This window comes from Prionailurus bengalensis, chromosome B3, assembly GCF_016509475.1.
Source record: "Prionailurus bengalensis isolate Pbe53 chromosome B3, Fcat_Pben_1.1_paternal_pri, whole genome shotgun sequence".
Lineage (NCBI taxonomy): Eukaryota > Metazoa > Chordata > Mammalia > Carnivora > Felidae > Prionailurus > Prionailurus bengalensis.
The window spans coordinates 65,457,198-65,472,172 of NC_057355.1; the positions used below are offsets into that span (position 1 = coordinate 65,457,198).

At 35.8% G+C, this 14,975-nt stretch overlaps 1 protein-coding gene across 1 annotated transcript; it reads left to right on the forward strand.

Annotated features, from left to right (window-relative positions):
- The first annotated feature begins 4,300 nt into the window (after window positions 1-4,300).
- Window positions 4,301-5,269, forward strand: LOC122468804 (60S ribosomal protein L6). Its single transcript, XM_043555697.1, has one exon. It carries the CDS (start codon window positions 4,337-4,339, stop codon window positions 5,201-5,203), a length of 867 nt encoding a protein of 288 aa, XP_043411632.1. The 5' UTR covers window positions 4,301-4,336; the 3' UTR covers window positions 5,204-5,269.
- The last annotated feature ends 9,706 nt before the right edge of the window (window positions 5,270-14,975 follow it).

The following is a 14,975-nucleotide window of genomic DNA, read 5'->3' on the forward strand; positions in this document are numbered from 1 at the left end:
AAAAAGTTTACTTATTTATTTTGAGAGAGACAGCATAAGATGGGAAGGAGAGGGGCATGGGGAGTAGAGGATCCGAAGGAGGCTCCGTGCTGACAGCAGGGAGACAATGCAGGGCTCAAACTCACAAACTGACAGACCATGAGCTGAGCCCATGATCTGAGCCAAAGTCAGACGTTTAACAGACTGAGCTACCCAGGTGCCCTGGTGATACCCATTTTTAAAGTCCTAGACACATCCAAGCAATGTGTATATTACTGTCTCTAGACCCTATTAAACACAATTTTGGGTCATTTCTTTTTGCCTCTGCCAGATGGGAGTTTCTTCTAGACTCTTGCAGGAATTTCAGAACGAATATTTTCTTTCAAATTCCTTGACCATTTTGTACCTTGTTTGGAGTTGTAGCATTTCGGAAGCCAAGTAAGAGTTTTTCTCAGAAGGCAGTAGGGTAGTTTCTGCAGTTTTAATGCAGTTCTGCATTTAATAGACATTTATTGGGGGGTCCAGTTAACTGTAGATGAGCAATTGACAGCATGAATGAAACATAAGCACCGTGATAGAGCACAAAAGCTACTCCAGGTAGCTAAGGTGCATCCTTGTACATTTTCCCAGTAACAGTCCAGTTAGACCTGAGAGCTCTTCCCCCAGCAAGGTGACCCAAACTTACTCAATTTGCAGATGGGACCCCAGTTGGTCTGTGAAAGTTGAGTTTAGCTTAATCTTTAAGTTATGCTCCTATGCTCAATTCCCAGGTTCCAAAAAGGATGATTCTCAGCTCTCACACTTATAAATGCAAACTGGCCATGCTTGAAATGAAAGGTTATTGATGGAAATTAAGAATTGCTTACGGCAGCACAAAAACCCATGCTTAAAGACAGGTGCAAATAAATGATGATATAAGAGCTTGGTGAGTTTCACTGTTTACCAGAAACAGCTCTGCAAATATTGTCTGTGGGAGTTTTATTTTCACCTGGCCTTTATCTGTTCTTCTTTTAGGGGCATGGAAAGTGAACATTAGGTTAAGAGAAATCATAAAAAAAGAAAACAAAATTGTAAACTCAATTAATTAAAGCCTTGTCTTCAACTGTAAGTGACAGATGTGTTTGTACAGGGTAATTTTGTCCCAGTTACAAAGGAATCAGTTCAATATTCTGCCTGCACTTTCAGCGGTCTCTCAGGTAGAGTGAATTTGTAAGTGCTCAGCACACAAATGAGATGGGAAGTTTTCAATGTAGTTTCCAATCAAATGTTTAAACTTGATGTGTAAAAATAAGCTGGTCAGAGTAATTTTTTTCCCCTCACTTAACTATGAAATAATGGTTAGGTCACCATAATCAGAGAATTAAGCATCATTGTTTTGATTAGGGTCTAGCCTCTTTACAAATGGAGAAACAAATGCCTTAGAATATAATATATTATATTTCCCCCTTAACTGATTCTTGTCCACTTAGAAATCTAGAATTCTGGTGTTTTTTCTTCTTGCTTTTTTATTTTCCATTCTTTAAATCCCATTACGTTGTTTTTTCCCTTCCAGAATTTTCCACCTTCCACTTGCCTGGCTCAGCTAGGCTTTCTAATTGGTGGTCTTCCCTTCCTGTAATCACTTCTCACAGAACATGACCACCATCCATACACCAACATGCACCTCCCCATAGCACTCCCTTTGGCTGTTGTGGCTCTGACCATATTGAGCTTGGCTTCACTCGGTCCTTGTTCTCCCTTCTTCACTTTTGACACTTTTTCCGCTTTCTGTCCACAACACCTGCTTCTTCTCAGGCTGTGGCTCACTTATATTTATTTCCTTCATTGTCTTCTTTTTCTTCTTAGCTTCTCATTCACTTTCTAACCCACTATTTTCCGGTTCTACCCAGCCACTTTACAGAAACCTGTTTTTTTTTTTTAAAGTTACTGATGGCCCCATTGTCAAATCCAGTGACACCTACACAATTTCTGAAAATTTTGAACATTTATCCTTCTAATTCTTTCCTTTTTTTTTTTGACCTTCTAACTCCACAATACTTTCTCCTTGTTCTTTTCCTAATTCTAAAATGCTGATGGTGATTTGCAACCATCTCTAACAACCATCTCTCTGGAGGAAAATAGACACTAAAATGCTAATGTGTAATGTTTCCTGATGTCCATGGTGTAGACGCTCTGATCATGGTCCATTTCAGACTACCAATGTGACATCACTCAATGCCGAACTAAGAATTGGTGCGAACATTTGTTTGTCTTCAAATGGTCCAAGCCATCTCCAGCATACCACTGACTCTGGGTAGCTTGTCTCTCAAAAAGAGTTCTCCAGAGGAGTGGTTTCCAAATTGGAGTGAATGTATTCCATGGGTCCTACAATATAATCTATTGGGGTGTGGAAAGAATGTATTAGAAATTCTATTTATAGTTAAGTTTTAGCATATCTTCTTCAAATTTTTATTTTATGTGGGTTTTATTATATACATACTACATTAGTACAGTATATGTATGCTATTTATATATGTGTGTGAGTGTGTGTAAATAGCATTTATTGGAGTCTTACTAAGTAGTAGGCCTATGTTAGGTTATTTAAATCTTGCTATAGTCTTACAAGATAATTGCTGAAGTTCAGAAAAGTTAAGTAATTAGCTCAAGGTGAAGTATGATTTAAAAGTAAGTAAAGATATTGATGGTGTATCCTCATTTTTAAAAAAAAAACTGGTGAATTAAGCAATCAAACTCCTTGGAGGTTGTGATCTGAAGCTTGACTTACTTTTCATTCTATTTACTCCTACCAGATTACTTCACATACACTGATGGTTTCAACAATCATTCATAAGCATTTGATTTCAGTTTTTTTTTCTCCAGCCCTGTAGAGTTTCAGACCTAAATTTTTAAAGCCTTCTGGTAGCCCAATATGTTGAAGACATAATGAGAAGACTTCAGGGCTCATGTATTGAGTTTTTGCTAGTATAATTGATTCTAATTAAAAAGAAAGTTAAATTTCCAGAAAAGTGTCAAAAACATAACATTAAAAGATATCACTTGTTGTAATATATATTTATGAAAAACTATTTTGTAGGGATCTCAAATGTGAAATACATTTTGGACATCAGTTTCTTTACCTATAAAGCAAAAAAAAATGGAACTTGGGTGGCTTTCTTGAAACTGTTTTTGTCTTTGATTCCTAGTAATACCCTTTGCTATTAGTGTTTTCAGTGTACAGTGATGCTTCTACCTAACTTACCGATCAATAGCAATTTACTGGTTTGTGGACTTATGTACTTAATAAATGGAATTTTGATTTTTCTTAACATTAAACTAACTCCTTTAAAAACGGATACATGTGTCTGTTCCAGACGTGACCTCTGACTTTTGACTTGGAAATGACTCTTAATTTCAAGGTAATAGGTCTCAAATGAGAGATTATTTAAATATATCTCAGCAAATATCCAGATTGACAGATCTCCAAGACAATTTATAGTAAGCTATTTAGGAAAGAATGCAGTATGCCCTTTGCACTTAGCATAAGACTTAAGGGAACCTGGGTCTGTAAAGCATTTGGTGATTGCTGAGCTTTTGACACTTACCTGCAAGCGTTATTGTATGATTGGTGTGATTTTAAAATGACAAAAAAATTTTTAAAATGTAAATGGACAGGAGGAACATAATATTGAGTGCTTATTTTACAGTTTCTTTTAAGAGATCTATTTCTAATGTACTATGGTTTTTCTTATGATAGTATTTTTCTTTCCTCTTCTTTACTCTCAGTCTTCATAGTTGCAAAATAAATTAAGGATTCTTACTTAGAACAAGAACATTTATGTCTCCAGCAAAGATGATTTTGGAAATAGGTAGAAAGTAAGACTTTATTTATATCTTGATGGGTACTAATTTATAAGGTTTTGAAAAAAAACACGTTCCTTAATTTCTTAATTTTCACTTCATAATGTAAAAAAACAGGGTAAAAATGGCTACATTTCTAGATAATGCTTAATCCTAGCAGATTTTCTCACTTCAAAATGAATTGGACTTTTTCTTCATTGATATATCTGAACTTTATAAGACACTAATATGAATTACTTTCTCATTCCCTATAGGTGAAGCCTATTGTATTTTCTAGGTTATTTTTTAGTCAATGATTTAGGCAAATTCAGCTGGCTGTAAAATTGAGAGAATCCTTTTAGCTTTTGGTATGTACTGGTATACACAGAAGATAAAGAAAATGTTTGCTTTAAGAAATGATATTCTCATGATAAGATGCCTAATTATACTGGGTCATTTCTGACCATATGTTTGCAATTACCAACGCTTACTGTCCACCTCGTACAGAAGTTACTGTTTGTGCTCTTTCCCATCTTGCAAGATGGCGGGCGAAAAAGCTGAGAAGCCGGATGCTAAGGAGAAGAAACCTGAAGCCAAGAAGGCTGATGCTGGTGGCAAGGTTAAGAAGGCTAACCTCAAGGCTAAAACGCCAAAGAAGGGGAAGCCCCACTGCAGCCGAAACCCGGTCCTAGTCAGAGGAATTGGCAGATACTCCCGATCGGCTATGTATTCGAGAAAGGCCATGTACAAGAGGAAGTATTCAGCAGCTAAATCCAGGATTGAGAAGAAAAAGAAGGAGAAGGTTCTTGCTACTGTCACAAAACCAGTTGGTGGTGACAAGAATGGTGGTACCCGAGTGGTTAAACTTCGCAAAATGCCTAGGTATTATCCTACTGAAGATGTGCCTCGGAAGCTGTTGAGCCACGGCAAAAAACCTTTTAGTCAGCATGTGAGGAAACTGCGAGCTAGCATCACTCCTGGGACCATTTTGATCATCCTCACTGGGCGCCACAGAGGCAAGAGAGTGGTTTTCCTGAAGCAACTGAGCAGTGGCTTGCTACTTGTGACTGGACCTCTGTCCCTTAATCGAGTTCCTCTGCGTAGAACACACCAGAAATTTGTCATTGCCACCTCCACCAAAATTGATATCAGCAATGTGAAAATCCCCAAACACCTCACTGATGCTTACTTTAAGAAGAAGAAGCTGCGTAAGCCCAGACACCAGGAAGGTGAGATCTTCGACACGGAGAAAGAGAAATACGAGATTACAGAGCAGCGCAAGGTCGATCAGAAAGCTGTGGACTCGCAAATTCTGCCAAAAATCAAAGCCGTTCCTCAGCTTCAGGGCTACCTCCGCTCTGTGTTTGCCCTCACGAATGGCGTTTACCCTCACAAATTGGTGTTCTAAATTTCTTACAAAGAACCTAATTAAATAACAGATCCGTCAAAAAAAAAAAAAAAAAAAAAAAAAAAGAAGTTACTGTTTGTTCCGCATTCCCAGTTTATCCATTTATAAAAGAAGGAGAATGGGGGCTAGCAGAGAGATATAAAGGGATATCCAACGATGCTTAAGGAACATCTTAAAATACCGTTGCCTTTGTTTGCCACTAGAGCTGTGTGAAAGTTAATATTTTTAGTCCACAGAGATTTATGCAAATTATTTTTAAAGTCCTAGTCATGGAGGTCATATCCCTTGAGTGTCATCAGAAGTTCTGGTTTGTATTAGCTGGAATTCCCAGAGCTAAATAATAAAAAATGGCTGAAAGGTATCATGGAGATTTTGTGTTCAGAAGATCTCTTTCTTCGAGGCAGGAGGATTAATTTGATAGCTATCTTTTGTTTGTTTTTAACTTATAAAAGTGATATTTTTTCATTTGAAAATGTCAAACAAGATAGAAGTTTATAAAGTAAGAACCAGTAGTTCCATACATCAGCCACTAGAATTAACCAGTATTAATAGTTGTTTTTTTAAAAACAAAAATGGGATGAATCTACACTTGTTGCATAGCTTGCTTTTATTTACTTAAGAATGGATCACTGACGTCTTATCAGGTATATGCATAAAGATCATACCTAGTATATATTTATGTACTTCTCTATAGAAGGATATTTAGATTATTTCTAATTTGGGACCATTACTAACTATAATAAACATTCTTGTTCTTATACCTTAATGCTTTCATGCTGCTGTTTGTGAAGACTTGGGTACCAGAAATAGTGTTGTTTAACTCATTTAACAACTTACAGGTGCTGTTATGGAAGGACTTTATAAAACTTTCTGATAATGAGATTTGATCTGTGCAAATAGAAAAATCCTGGATTGGAGATTTGATCTTCAAAACAAGGAGTGTTCATGTTTTTGTTCATTGGGTTTAACTGTCTCACAATCAAGAGCCAACTTTGTGAACTAAGGCAGTTCATATCTGTGAAAATGAAAACCACTGAATCACTTATGCAAGTTTAATTTGGGTTTATGAATATTTTTTAACATCACTCAAAAGGAAACTATAAATAATCTTCCTTGAGTATAATCTTTCTCTTAAGGAAAATAATACACACCTCACAGATTGGGTATGTTATTGCCTGCTGCCATTCCTGATTTATATCAGTGCCGTTCTGCATTTTTATACTCTGTAGAATACTTTGTGAGTTCATAAATTTGCATTGGCACATCTTTACGTTTATCACAGGTAGTGGACATACTGCCCCAAGGCAAATGGGCACAAATAAACCATAGAGAAATTAGTGTAAGGTTTGAGGGGAAGTAATATCACTGAGAACAAAAGCTCTTCTGTTCTGGGCTGATTCTGTTGCCCCCACTCTATGCAGGAGGACAAAATTGCTTTTCAGATTTTCCTTCCTATGCTTTAGGCCAAAGTGACTATTTACTCTGTTGCTTCACCTGCTGGTTTAATATAAGAAGAGTTGAAGAATCTCAGGGACAAAAGAATTTGTTTAATGCCAATAGCAGCTGTGATTTTGCTACTTGGGTCCTGAAAGTTGGAAAGTTCTTGGCTAGAATCAATTGCTGATGACTTTTCATGCCCCGTTCTAGGGACTTGTTCCATTACACTGATGCTGTGATGTCCTTCTAAATTTTCAAGGATGCAAGCAACAGACACTCTTGTGGCCTGGGCACACCCAGAGAAATGTTTACACAAATTTTGTTAATGTCATTTACTTCTTCATTTTAGACTTTTCAAGAAGCTCGTTTTCATCACATGCAAAATTAGGACTTTGAGTTTCTGTGAGGAGAACTATGAGCAAATTGTTTCCAGCTACCTCTTACTATCATGAGACCAAATTAAACACTGGTCAGGTCCCAGCTGGGGCAGTCAAGTCCCCAAATTTCATTACTGTGTTAGAATGTAGAAACTGCACCAAATGGTCTAGAGTAGCTCTTTGCTGATATGGTATTTCTCATCTTGCCCTATGTTTTACTTTCAGAGGGAATTAGGGCATTTCATTAATAGTAACCACTTTATTCCCACCACACACCCAAGTGGAGGGAGCCAAATCTCTTGTCAAGAGTACTGTAATAGTTTCAAACCACTTTCTCTGCCTTTATCCCAGTCTCCATGGTTACTGAATGCTTTTTATATAGAACTAGTTGGTCATATCTCTTTCTTGCTTTTTTCCATGATTCCCTTTTGCCCAAAGGATAAAGTTCAAACCTCGTTGCAGCAGGTGAGGCCTGCCATGATCTTAATTCTCTCCCAGATTTTCCAATCAAAAATACCCCTTTGCCTCAGAAGCTTTAGTCATGAGAGATTGCTCTGTTTTTCCCAGAACTCTCTAGAATTGAAACTTCTATACACAGCCTTTCCTACACACTTCTCATCTGGATTACTTTTCTTAATTCTTACTAACATTCCACTTGGGAACTGGTCACTCAGTCTTTTGTGCCCACCCTCTGTCTATGAGTATTTTAATTATAACAACTGTAATATCTTATTAAGTATATTTATTTAGAAACCTGTTTTATATTTCTGGGCTGGAAGTGCTTCATCAATAGAAGAAAGTACTTCATTTGTATATCACTGTGTCTAGCATAGAGTAAGAAGGCAATGACTAATTGGCTAATTATTGAATAAATATCAGTACCTCCATTGCAACCAAAGGGAAATCAGACGTAGTTATCAGAGTCACAAATAGGATTCTATGTATGTGTGCTTGTCTTTGGCCTTTGTCTTATTCCAAAAAGGATTTAAGACAGTTAAAAACTTATACACATTCTAAGACGAAAATAAAATGTGGGCATTAGAACAAAATAAATTAAATGGAATTGTAGAATTATGTTTAGAACTTTCAATCCACTTTGGATTTAATTACAGGTAAATAAACCCATAGTTAAACGCTGTTAGGGAGAGCAAGAGGTAGATTAGAAATTCCTTAAGGAGCAATCTGGGATTTACTAAGGAAGCTGTGTGTTTGTTAAAAAAAAAAAGGATGGACACAGAAATTAGAATATTTTAGAATATTTTGAAGAGAAATGTCAATTGGTGAAATCAAGTATATTACACCCATGAAGTTTTATCTCTATCTGGTTATCTATCTATCTATTGGGTTAAATTTATCTGTTTCAGAGTCCATACATCTTAGAATAATGGCATCTTGTTATTGCTGGAGTCCTAAAAATATACACGCAGTATCATTGGATATTAAGCTATGGTTCATACTACGTAAGGGATTCTTAGGAATGTTTAGCTTAAAAATTTGAAACTTCTATTCTGGAGTCCTGCTGTCAAGTAGAGCATGAAAGACAAGCTAGACATCTTTTAATTCCAGGAAATAATATTTCTCTTTGTACAGGGGAAAAAACAATAAAAATTGGTTTTTCTTTGAAACAGTTTTAGCTAGTTATTCATACTGTTTCACTGCTGTGTTTGCAAGACATTTAGGACTGTAAAAATTGGAAAGTCTAGAGAAGCTTAGAGAAGGAGAAACTATATGGAGTTTGAAGGGACATTTAAGAATGAAGAAGCCAACAGGGGCGCTTGGTTGGCTTAGTCAGTTAAGCATTTGACTTCAGCTTAGGTCATGATCTCAGTTTGTGAGTTTGAGCCTCATGTCCCACCGTGTGCTGACAGCAGGGAGCCTGGAGACCATTCTGTTCTCCTTCTCTCCGCCCCTTCCCGCCTCTGCTCACTCTCTCCCTCCCTCCCTCCCTCTCTCTATCTCTCTCTGAAAAAAAATATTTAAAAAATTAAAAAAAATGAAAGCCAACAGATTATTATAAAAGACAGTTTATTGTATTTTACACACAAAAAAAAAGGTTTGGTGTAATGACAACTCTAAATGATCTGTATTTAATGTATAAAGCTTAGAAAAAGTGTGGAATATTTAATTTCTAGTTATAAACTTTAATCACATTCTACACACTTACCTAAGTTGCAGTAAGTTCAGGATTAGTTAAAATTTATCATGATCAGTGATTATCTGATTTGCATATACCCTTATTAAAATACTATTAATTTTATTGACTCTCAGGTAGAAGAAAGATACATACATTATGGAAGTATAATAGTTGCTTTCAGAAGAATTGATCAATTACATTTATCCAGTTCATGCATTTCAGAATTGAAGGGAGATACAACATTAAGTGACACTGCTAAAAAACAAAACAAAGCAAAAGAAAACAACAACAACCCTCCAATTAAATTTAAGGTAAATATCTAGTATTTTAAGAACTCATGTTTCTTTGGAAGTTTCACCTAAACCTGTTTCTTGTTGAGAGTTAAGGATGATGTATAAATATATATTCAATTTTCATCTAAAAAGTGAAAATGTCTGGTGAAATCTGTTCATCAGGCAATCATCAGAGTTTCCATCTTTTAAGAAAAATGTGTTTTGGGACACCTGGGTGGCTCAGGCTTTAAGCATCTGACTTAGGCTCAGGTCATGATCTCATGGTTCTGGAGTTCGAGTTCCACATCTGATGAACTCCTGTCCTCCTCTGAGTGAAAACGTGCCTGGCTTCTGGTAAACAGGAGCCCTTCTTCAAGTGAGCTTGAGCCCTGCTTCGGGTGAGCAGGAGTCCCACATTGGGTGAGCTTGAGCACTGCATTGGGTGAGCACGAGCGCTGCTTGGGGTGAACACAAGATGTGCTTTGGGTGAGCCCCGCTTGTCTCTCTCTCTCCCTCTCTCTTTCTCTCTCTCAAAAAAATGTGTTTTCTCCTTCAACATTTTGAATTATAGAGCTTTAATATTCACTCAGCTGTGGGAAAGGGAAATGAGAAACATATGACCAATTTATTTCCAATTTATTTTAACAGTGTGAGCAAAAGAAGGTTTTTAATTATGAGTCTTAAAGGAAACTCCACCCACAAAATTCTTCAGTGGGTTACAAAGCTGAGATTTCCTCCAGTGAACTCTCACAGGGCTGTCAGTTGCCAGGTGTAGATAATCACCTACTTTCTTTTTTCCAATATCTTCCTTGCTTGTCATCTCTTTATATATGTATTAGAGATGAGAAGAAGAGAGGAGTTTGTAGAGGTAAAGACCTGAAGATGGGAAGGAGGAAGTCAATTCCACACTGAATTTTAATGGAGGAAGTATGTATGTTGGATAAGATTTGTTCATGCATAAAGTATGGTGCTGGTTGCCATGAATTCAATCAATGTTAATGAATCAACAACACATATTAAATAAGGTATCTTTAAACATAAATATATAAAACTGGGTTATATATTGAGCGTTGGTAAAAATGTGAGTACAGGCTTGCAGGTTCAGTATTGAACTCCGGTTCAGTATGGAACCAATATAGTATCCAATACTATTGGTTCATTATTTGCTAATTCAGCATTTGCAGTGACTTTATAGAGCATCACTCCCATGAATAATGAAATAAACTATGCATGTATATATGTGTATACACAGTATATCCACATCCATTCTGAGAAATAAAACATCAACACCTTTGAAACTCCTTGTATGCTGCTTCTAGATGACACTGCCCTGAATCCTTTCTCTCCCTTAAGTTAATCACTGTCTTGAATTTTATGAGAAGCATTTATTATTTTTCTTTTTTCCTTCATGTTGTATGTAAATAATTGTAAGTAAGTATTGTATAGTCATGTTTTTGAACTCCGTATAAATGGTATCAAGCAGGGGAGCATGGGTGGCTCCATTGGGTGAGCATCTGACTCTTGGTTTCAGCTCAGGTCATGATCTCATGGTTCGTGAATTTGGGCCCCGTGTTGGGCTCTGTGGTGATAGTGCAGGGCCTGCTTTGGATTCTCTCTCTCCCTCTTCTCTTTGACCCTGTTTCTCTCTCCTTCCCTCCTTCCCCCCCCACCTCAAAATAAATAAAGTTAAAAAAGTGGTATCAAGCAGTATAAATCTTCTGCATCTTCCTTTCCCCCTCTGTCCAGCATTGTTGAGATTCTTGATAAATAACATTGTACAAATTTAGGGTGATGATTTGATACTGTGTGTGTGTGCGTATGTGCATGCGTGCGCATGTGTGGTGAGAACATTTAAGATTTACTCTCTTACTAACTTTCAAGTATACAATACATTATTATTAATTGTGGTCACCAGGCTGTACACTACATCCTTAGGATTTATTTGTCTTATAGCTGGAAGCTTGTACTCATTGACCAACATCTCCTCTTTTCTCCCATCCCCAGCCCTAGCAACCACCATTCTACTCTTTGTTTCTATGAGTTCACCTTGTTCAGATTCTACATATAAGTGAGATCATTCAGTATTTGTCTTTCTTAGATTGATTTCACTTAGCATAATGCCTTCAAGATCCATCTTTGTTGTTTCAAATGGCAGGATAATATTCCATTGTATGTATATACTACATTTCCTTTGTCCATTCATCATCCATTGATGGATACTTAGGTGGTTTTCCATGTCTTGGCTATTGTGAATACTGTGCATCTTCTTTTTTTTCCACTTGAAATTTTGTCTGTAAGATTTCATAGTGTATTGTATAACTAGAGTTTACCAATTTTCACTGCTGTAAAGGATTCCATTTGTATAAGGAAGGCACACCACTTATGCATTTTCCTATTGTGATGTTTAATTTTATATAAACTCACCTGGGCCACAGAGTATCCAGACATCTGGTCAAAATTTATGCTGGGCATGTTTTTGAAGGTGTTCCTAGATGATGTTAGCATTTGAATCAGATTGTTCTCACTGCTGTGGGTGGGCCTCCTCTAGTCATTTAAATACCTGAATAGAACAAAAAGTCTGAGTCAGAGGGAACTCCTTGTACCTGTCTACTGAACTGGGAAACCCATTTTTCCTGCCTTTGAATTTTGATTTCTAGTCTTTCAGCTTCAGACTGAGTTCCAATCTGAACATATAATATTCAAGGAGCTGAATATAAGCTCTCCTGGGTCTCCAGCTTGATGATTGTAGAGCTCGGGACTTCTCAGCCTCCATAATTACAGGAGCCAATTCCTTATAATATATCTGTCTTTAGCTCTACCTTTATATATAGATATAGCTATCTGTATAGGTTCTGTTTCTCTGTTAGCCCTAATTTACCTCTTGGTGAACATGAACATTTGGGTAAATTTTAGTGTTTTTTAATGGTACAAAACAGTGCCTATAAATATTTTTATAAAGGTCTCGAGTACATGTTCAAGAGTTTTTCTAAGGTAGATATACTGAAATGAATATACCCATGTTAAACTTTATAAGATAATGAAATATTGTTTCCTCCAGTATTTGAAAGAATTTCTGGTCCATTAGTGTGCATAAGAATTTTTATTCTTGCAAAAACTTGGTATTGTCTCAGTATTAATTTTTTTCAATACAGTAACCATGAAATTTTAGTTTTACTTTTTACTTACCTTATTTACAAAAAGCTGAGCAATTTTTTTTTAAGTTTATTTATTTATTTTGAGAGAGAGAGAAAGAGAGAGAGAGCGACCAGGGGAAGAGTAGACAGAGAGGAAGGGAGAATCCCAAGTAGGCTCTGCATTGCCAGTGTGGAGCCTGACGTGGGCTTGAACCCACGAACCATGAGGTCATGACCTGAGCCAAAATCAAGATTCTGACACCTAACAGACTGAGCCGTGCAGGCACCCTGCTGAGCAAGTTTTCATATACTTTCATACCATTTAATTTCTTCTTAGTGAATTTTGTTAACCTAATTTTGTTTGGACACTTTTTTTAAATGTATTTGTAGAAATTATTTTTACATTTTAAATATTGATAATTTGTTTTACATTTAAATACTGATAATTACATGATAAATACTGATAATACACAAGTTTTCAGCTTGGTTCAATTTGATTCTTCAATGTGGTTGAATTCATCTGTATTCTCCTTTATATTTGTCCTTTTCATGTCTTATTGAAGTAATTCTTATATACTTTGGAGTTATAAAGATAAACTCTTATGTTTTATTCTAAAGTTTCTCCTTTTTATTTCACATATGTCTATCCTCCGTAGAGATTGATTATTGTAAGTAGCATGATACAGTGATTCAATTTCACTTTCCTAGATGAAATACTAATTGTCTGGGATATTTTATTTCATAGCTCATCTTTTCTTCACGGATCTGCACTGCCTATCATATATTAATTTTCCACATTCAAGTGGATCTGTTTCTGGGCATTCTATTTTGTTTTATTGGCTCATTTGTCTTTCTCAGAGCTATATTAGTTATTATAGCTATACCAATCTGATTGGACTAGGTTATGTTAGGTGAGAAACAACCCAGAAAACTCAGTGATGTAGCAGAACAGAAACTATTTTGTTTTCTCCTGTGAAAAATCTGTTACAGATTTGGAAAACTGACCAGAATGATTGTCCTTCATGAAATGACTTAACATTGTATATAAACTCATGATTCCATGATCAATATGACAGAAGATAGCTTTGGAATATCTAAGATGGGAATTAAATACATCTGTCTAGAAATGTCACATGTTGCCTCTGGTAACTTTTCATTAGTCAAAACTGGATTTATAGCCACCTATAACAGTAAGACAGCATCGGGAATTCACATAATTAATTTTATAATGTTACAACAACCATTCATTACTTGAATAAATCTCTGTTGGTCATGATGTATTATTTTTCATATTTACCATTTTGCATTTTGTTTAGTTGCTTTTGCATCCTTGTTGTAATTGAATTGGCTTGCAATTTTCCTTTAATGCTTTTCATACTATGTTTATCTGGTTTTGATATCAAAGATATACTGGCAAAATGAAATAATTTGAGAATTGTGGCTGCTTTTTCTCTTTTATGAAAGTGTTGGTATCAGACTAAAATGGTCTGTTCCCTGAATATTTTGTGGAGCATTCCTGTTAAATAATCTAGGCCTATTTTTTTTTTTGGTAGAAGATGTTTTAATCTCTATAATTGTTTATGTGATTATTGAGTTTCTATTTCTTCTAGAGTCAGTTTCTTTGAATTACATTTCCATAGGCATGTTTATGTTTAAATTTTTATATTTAATGGCAGAAACTCATCTGTAATATTCTATTATTTATCTCATGTCTACTGAATCTCTAATTATGTTTCAGTTTCATTCATACTATTGATTATTTGTGCTTCTCTCCTTACAATCTGTCTTGTTAAAGAGTTGTGAATTTTGTTTGTCTTTGAAAAAGCCAGAGGTTGATTCTTTGACTTTCTCTGTTATGTTTTTACTTTCATTTTTTAAATTTCTGTTCTTAAAATGTTTTAGGTTATTAGGTATATAGTGTTTAGAACTTTAGTGTCTTCTTGGTAAAGGGACCCTTATTTTTCTATAGAGACTTTATACTTGCAAGGCTTTTTGCCTTAGATTCTATTTAATAATACAGCTATAAAATTGCCATTTGGCTAGTATTTGCTTGGAATATCTTTTCCATTATCTATCTTTTAATATCTCTGTATGTTTCAGTCATAACTCATATAAGTTTTGTGGCCATACCCTGACAATCTTATTCTTTTAATTGAAGACTATAGTTCACTTATATTTTCTGTGATTAATGATTTATAGAGATTATTTTTTACCATCTTATTTTGTGTTTTTCTCACAAAAAAGTTTTTTTTAACGTTTATTTTTACTTTTGAGAGAGAGAGAGAGCGAGTGAGAGAGCGAGAGCAAGCGTGAGCAGGAGAGGGGCAGAGGGAGAGGGAGAAACAGAATCCTAAGCAGGCTCTAGGCTCTGAGCTCTCAGCACCGAGCCTGATTTGGGGCTTGAACCCACAAACCATG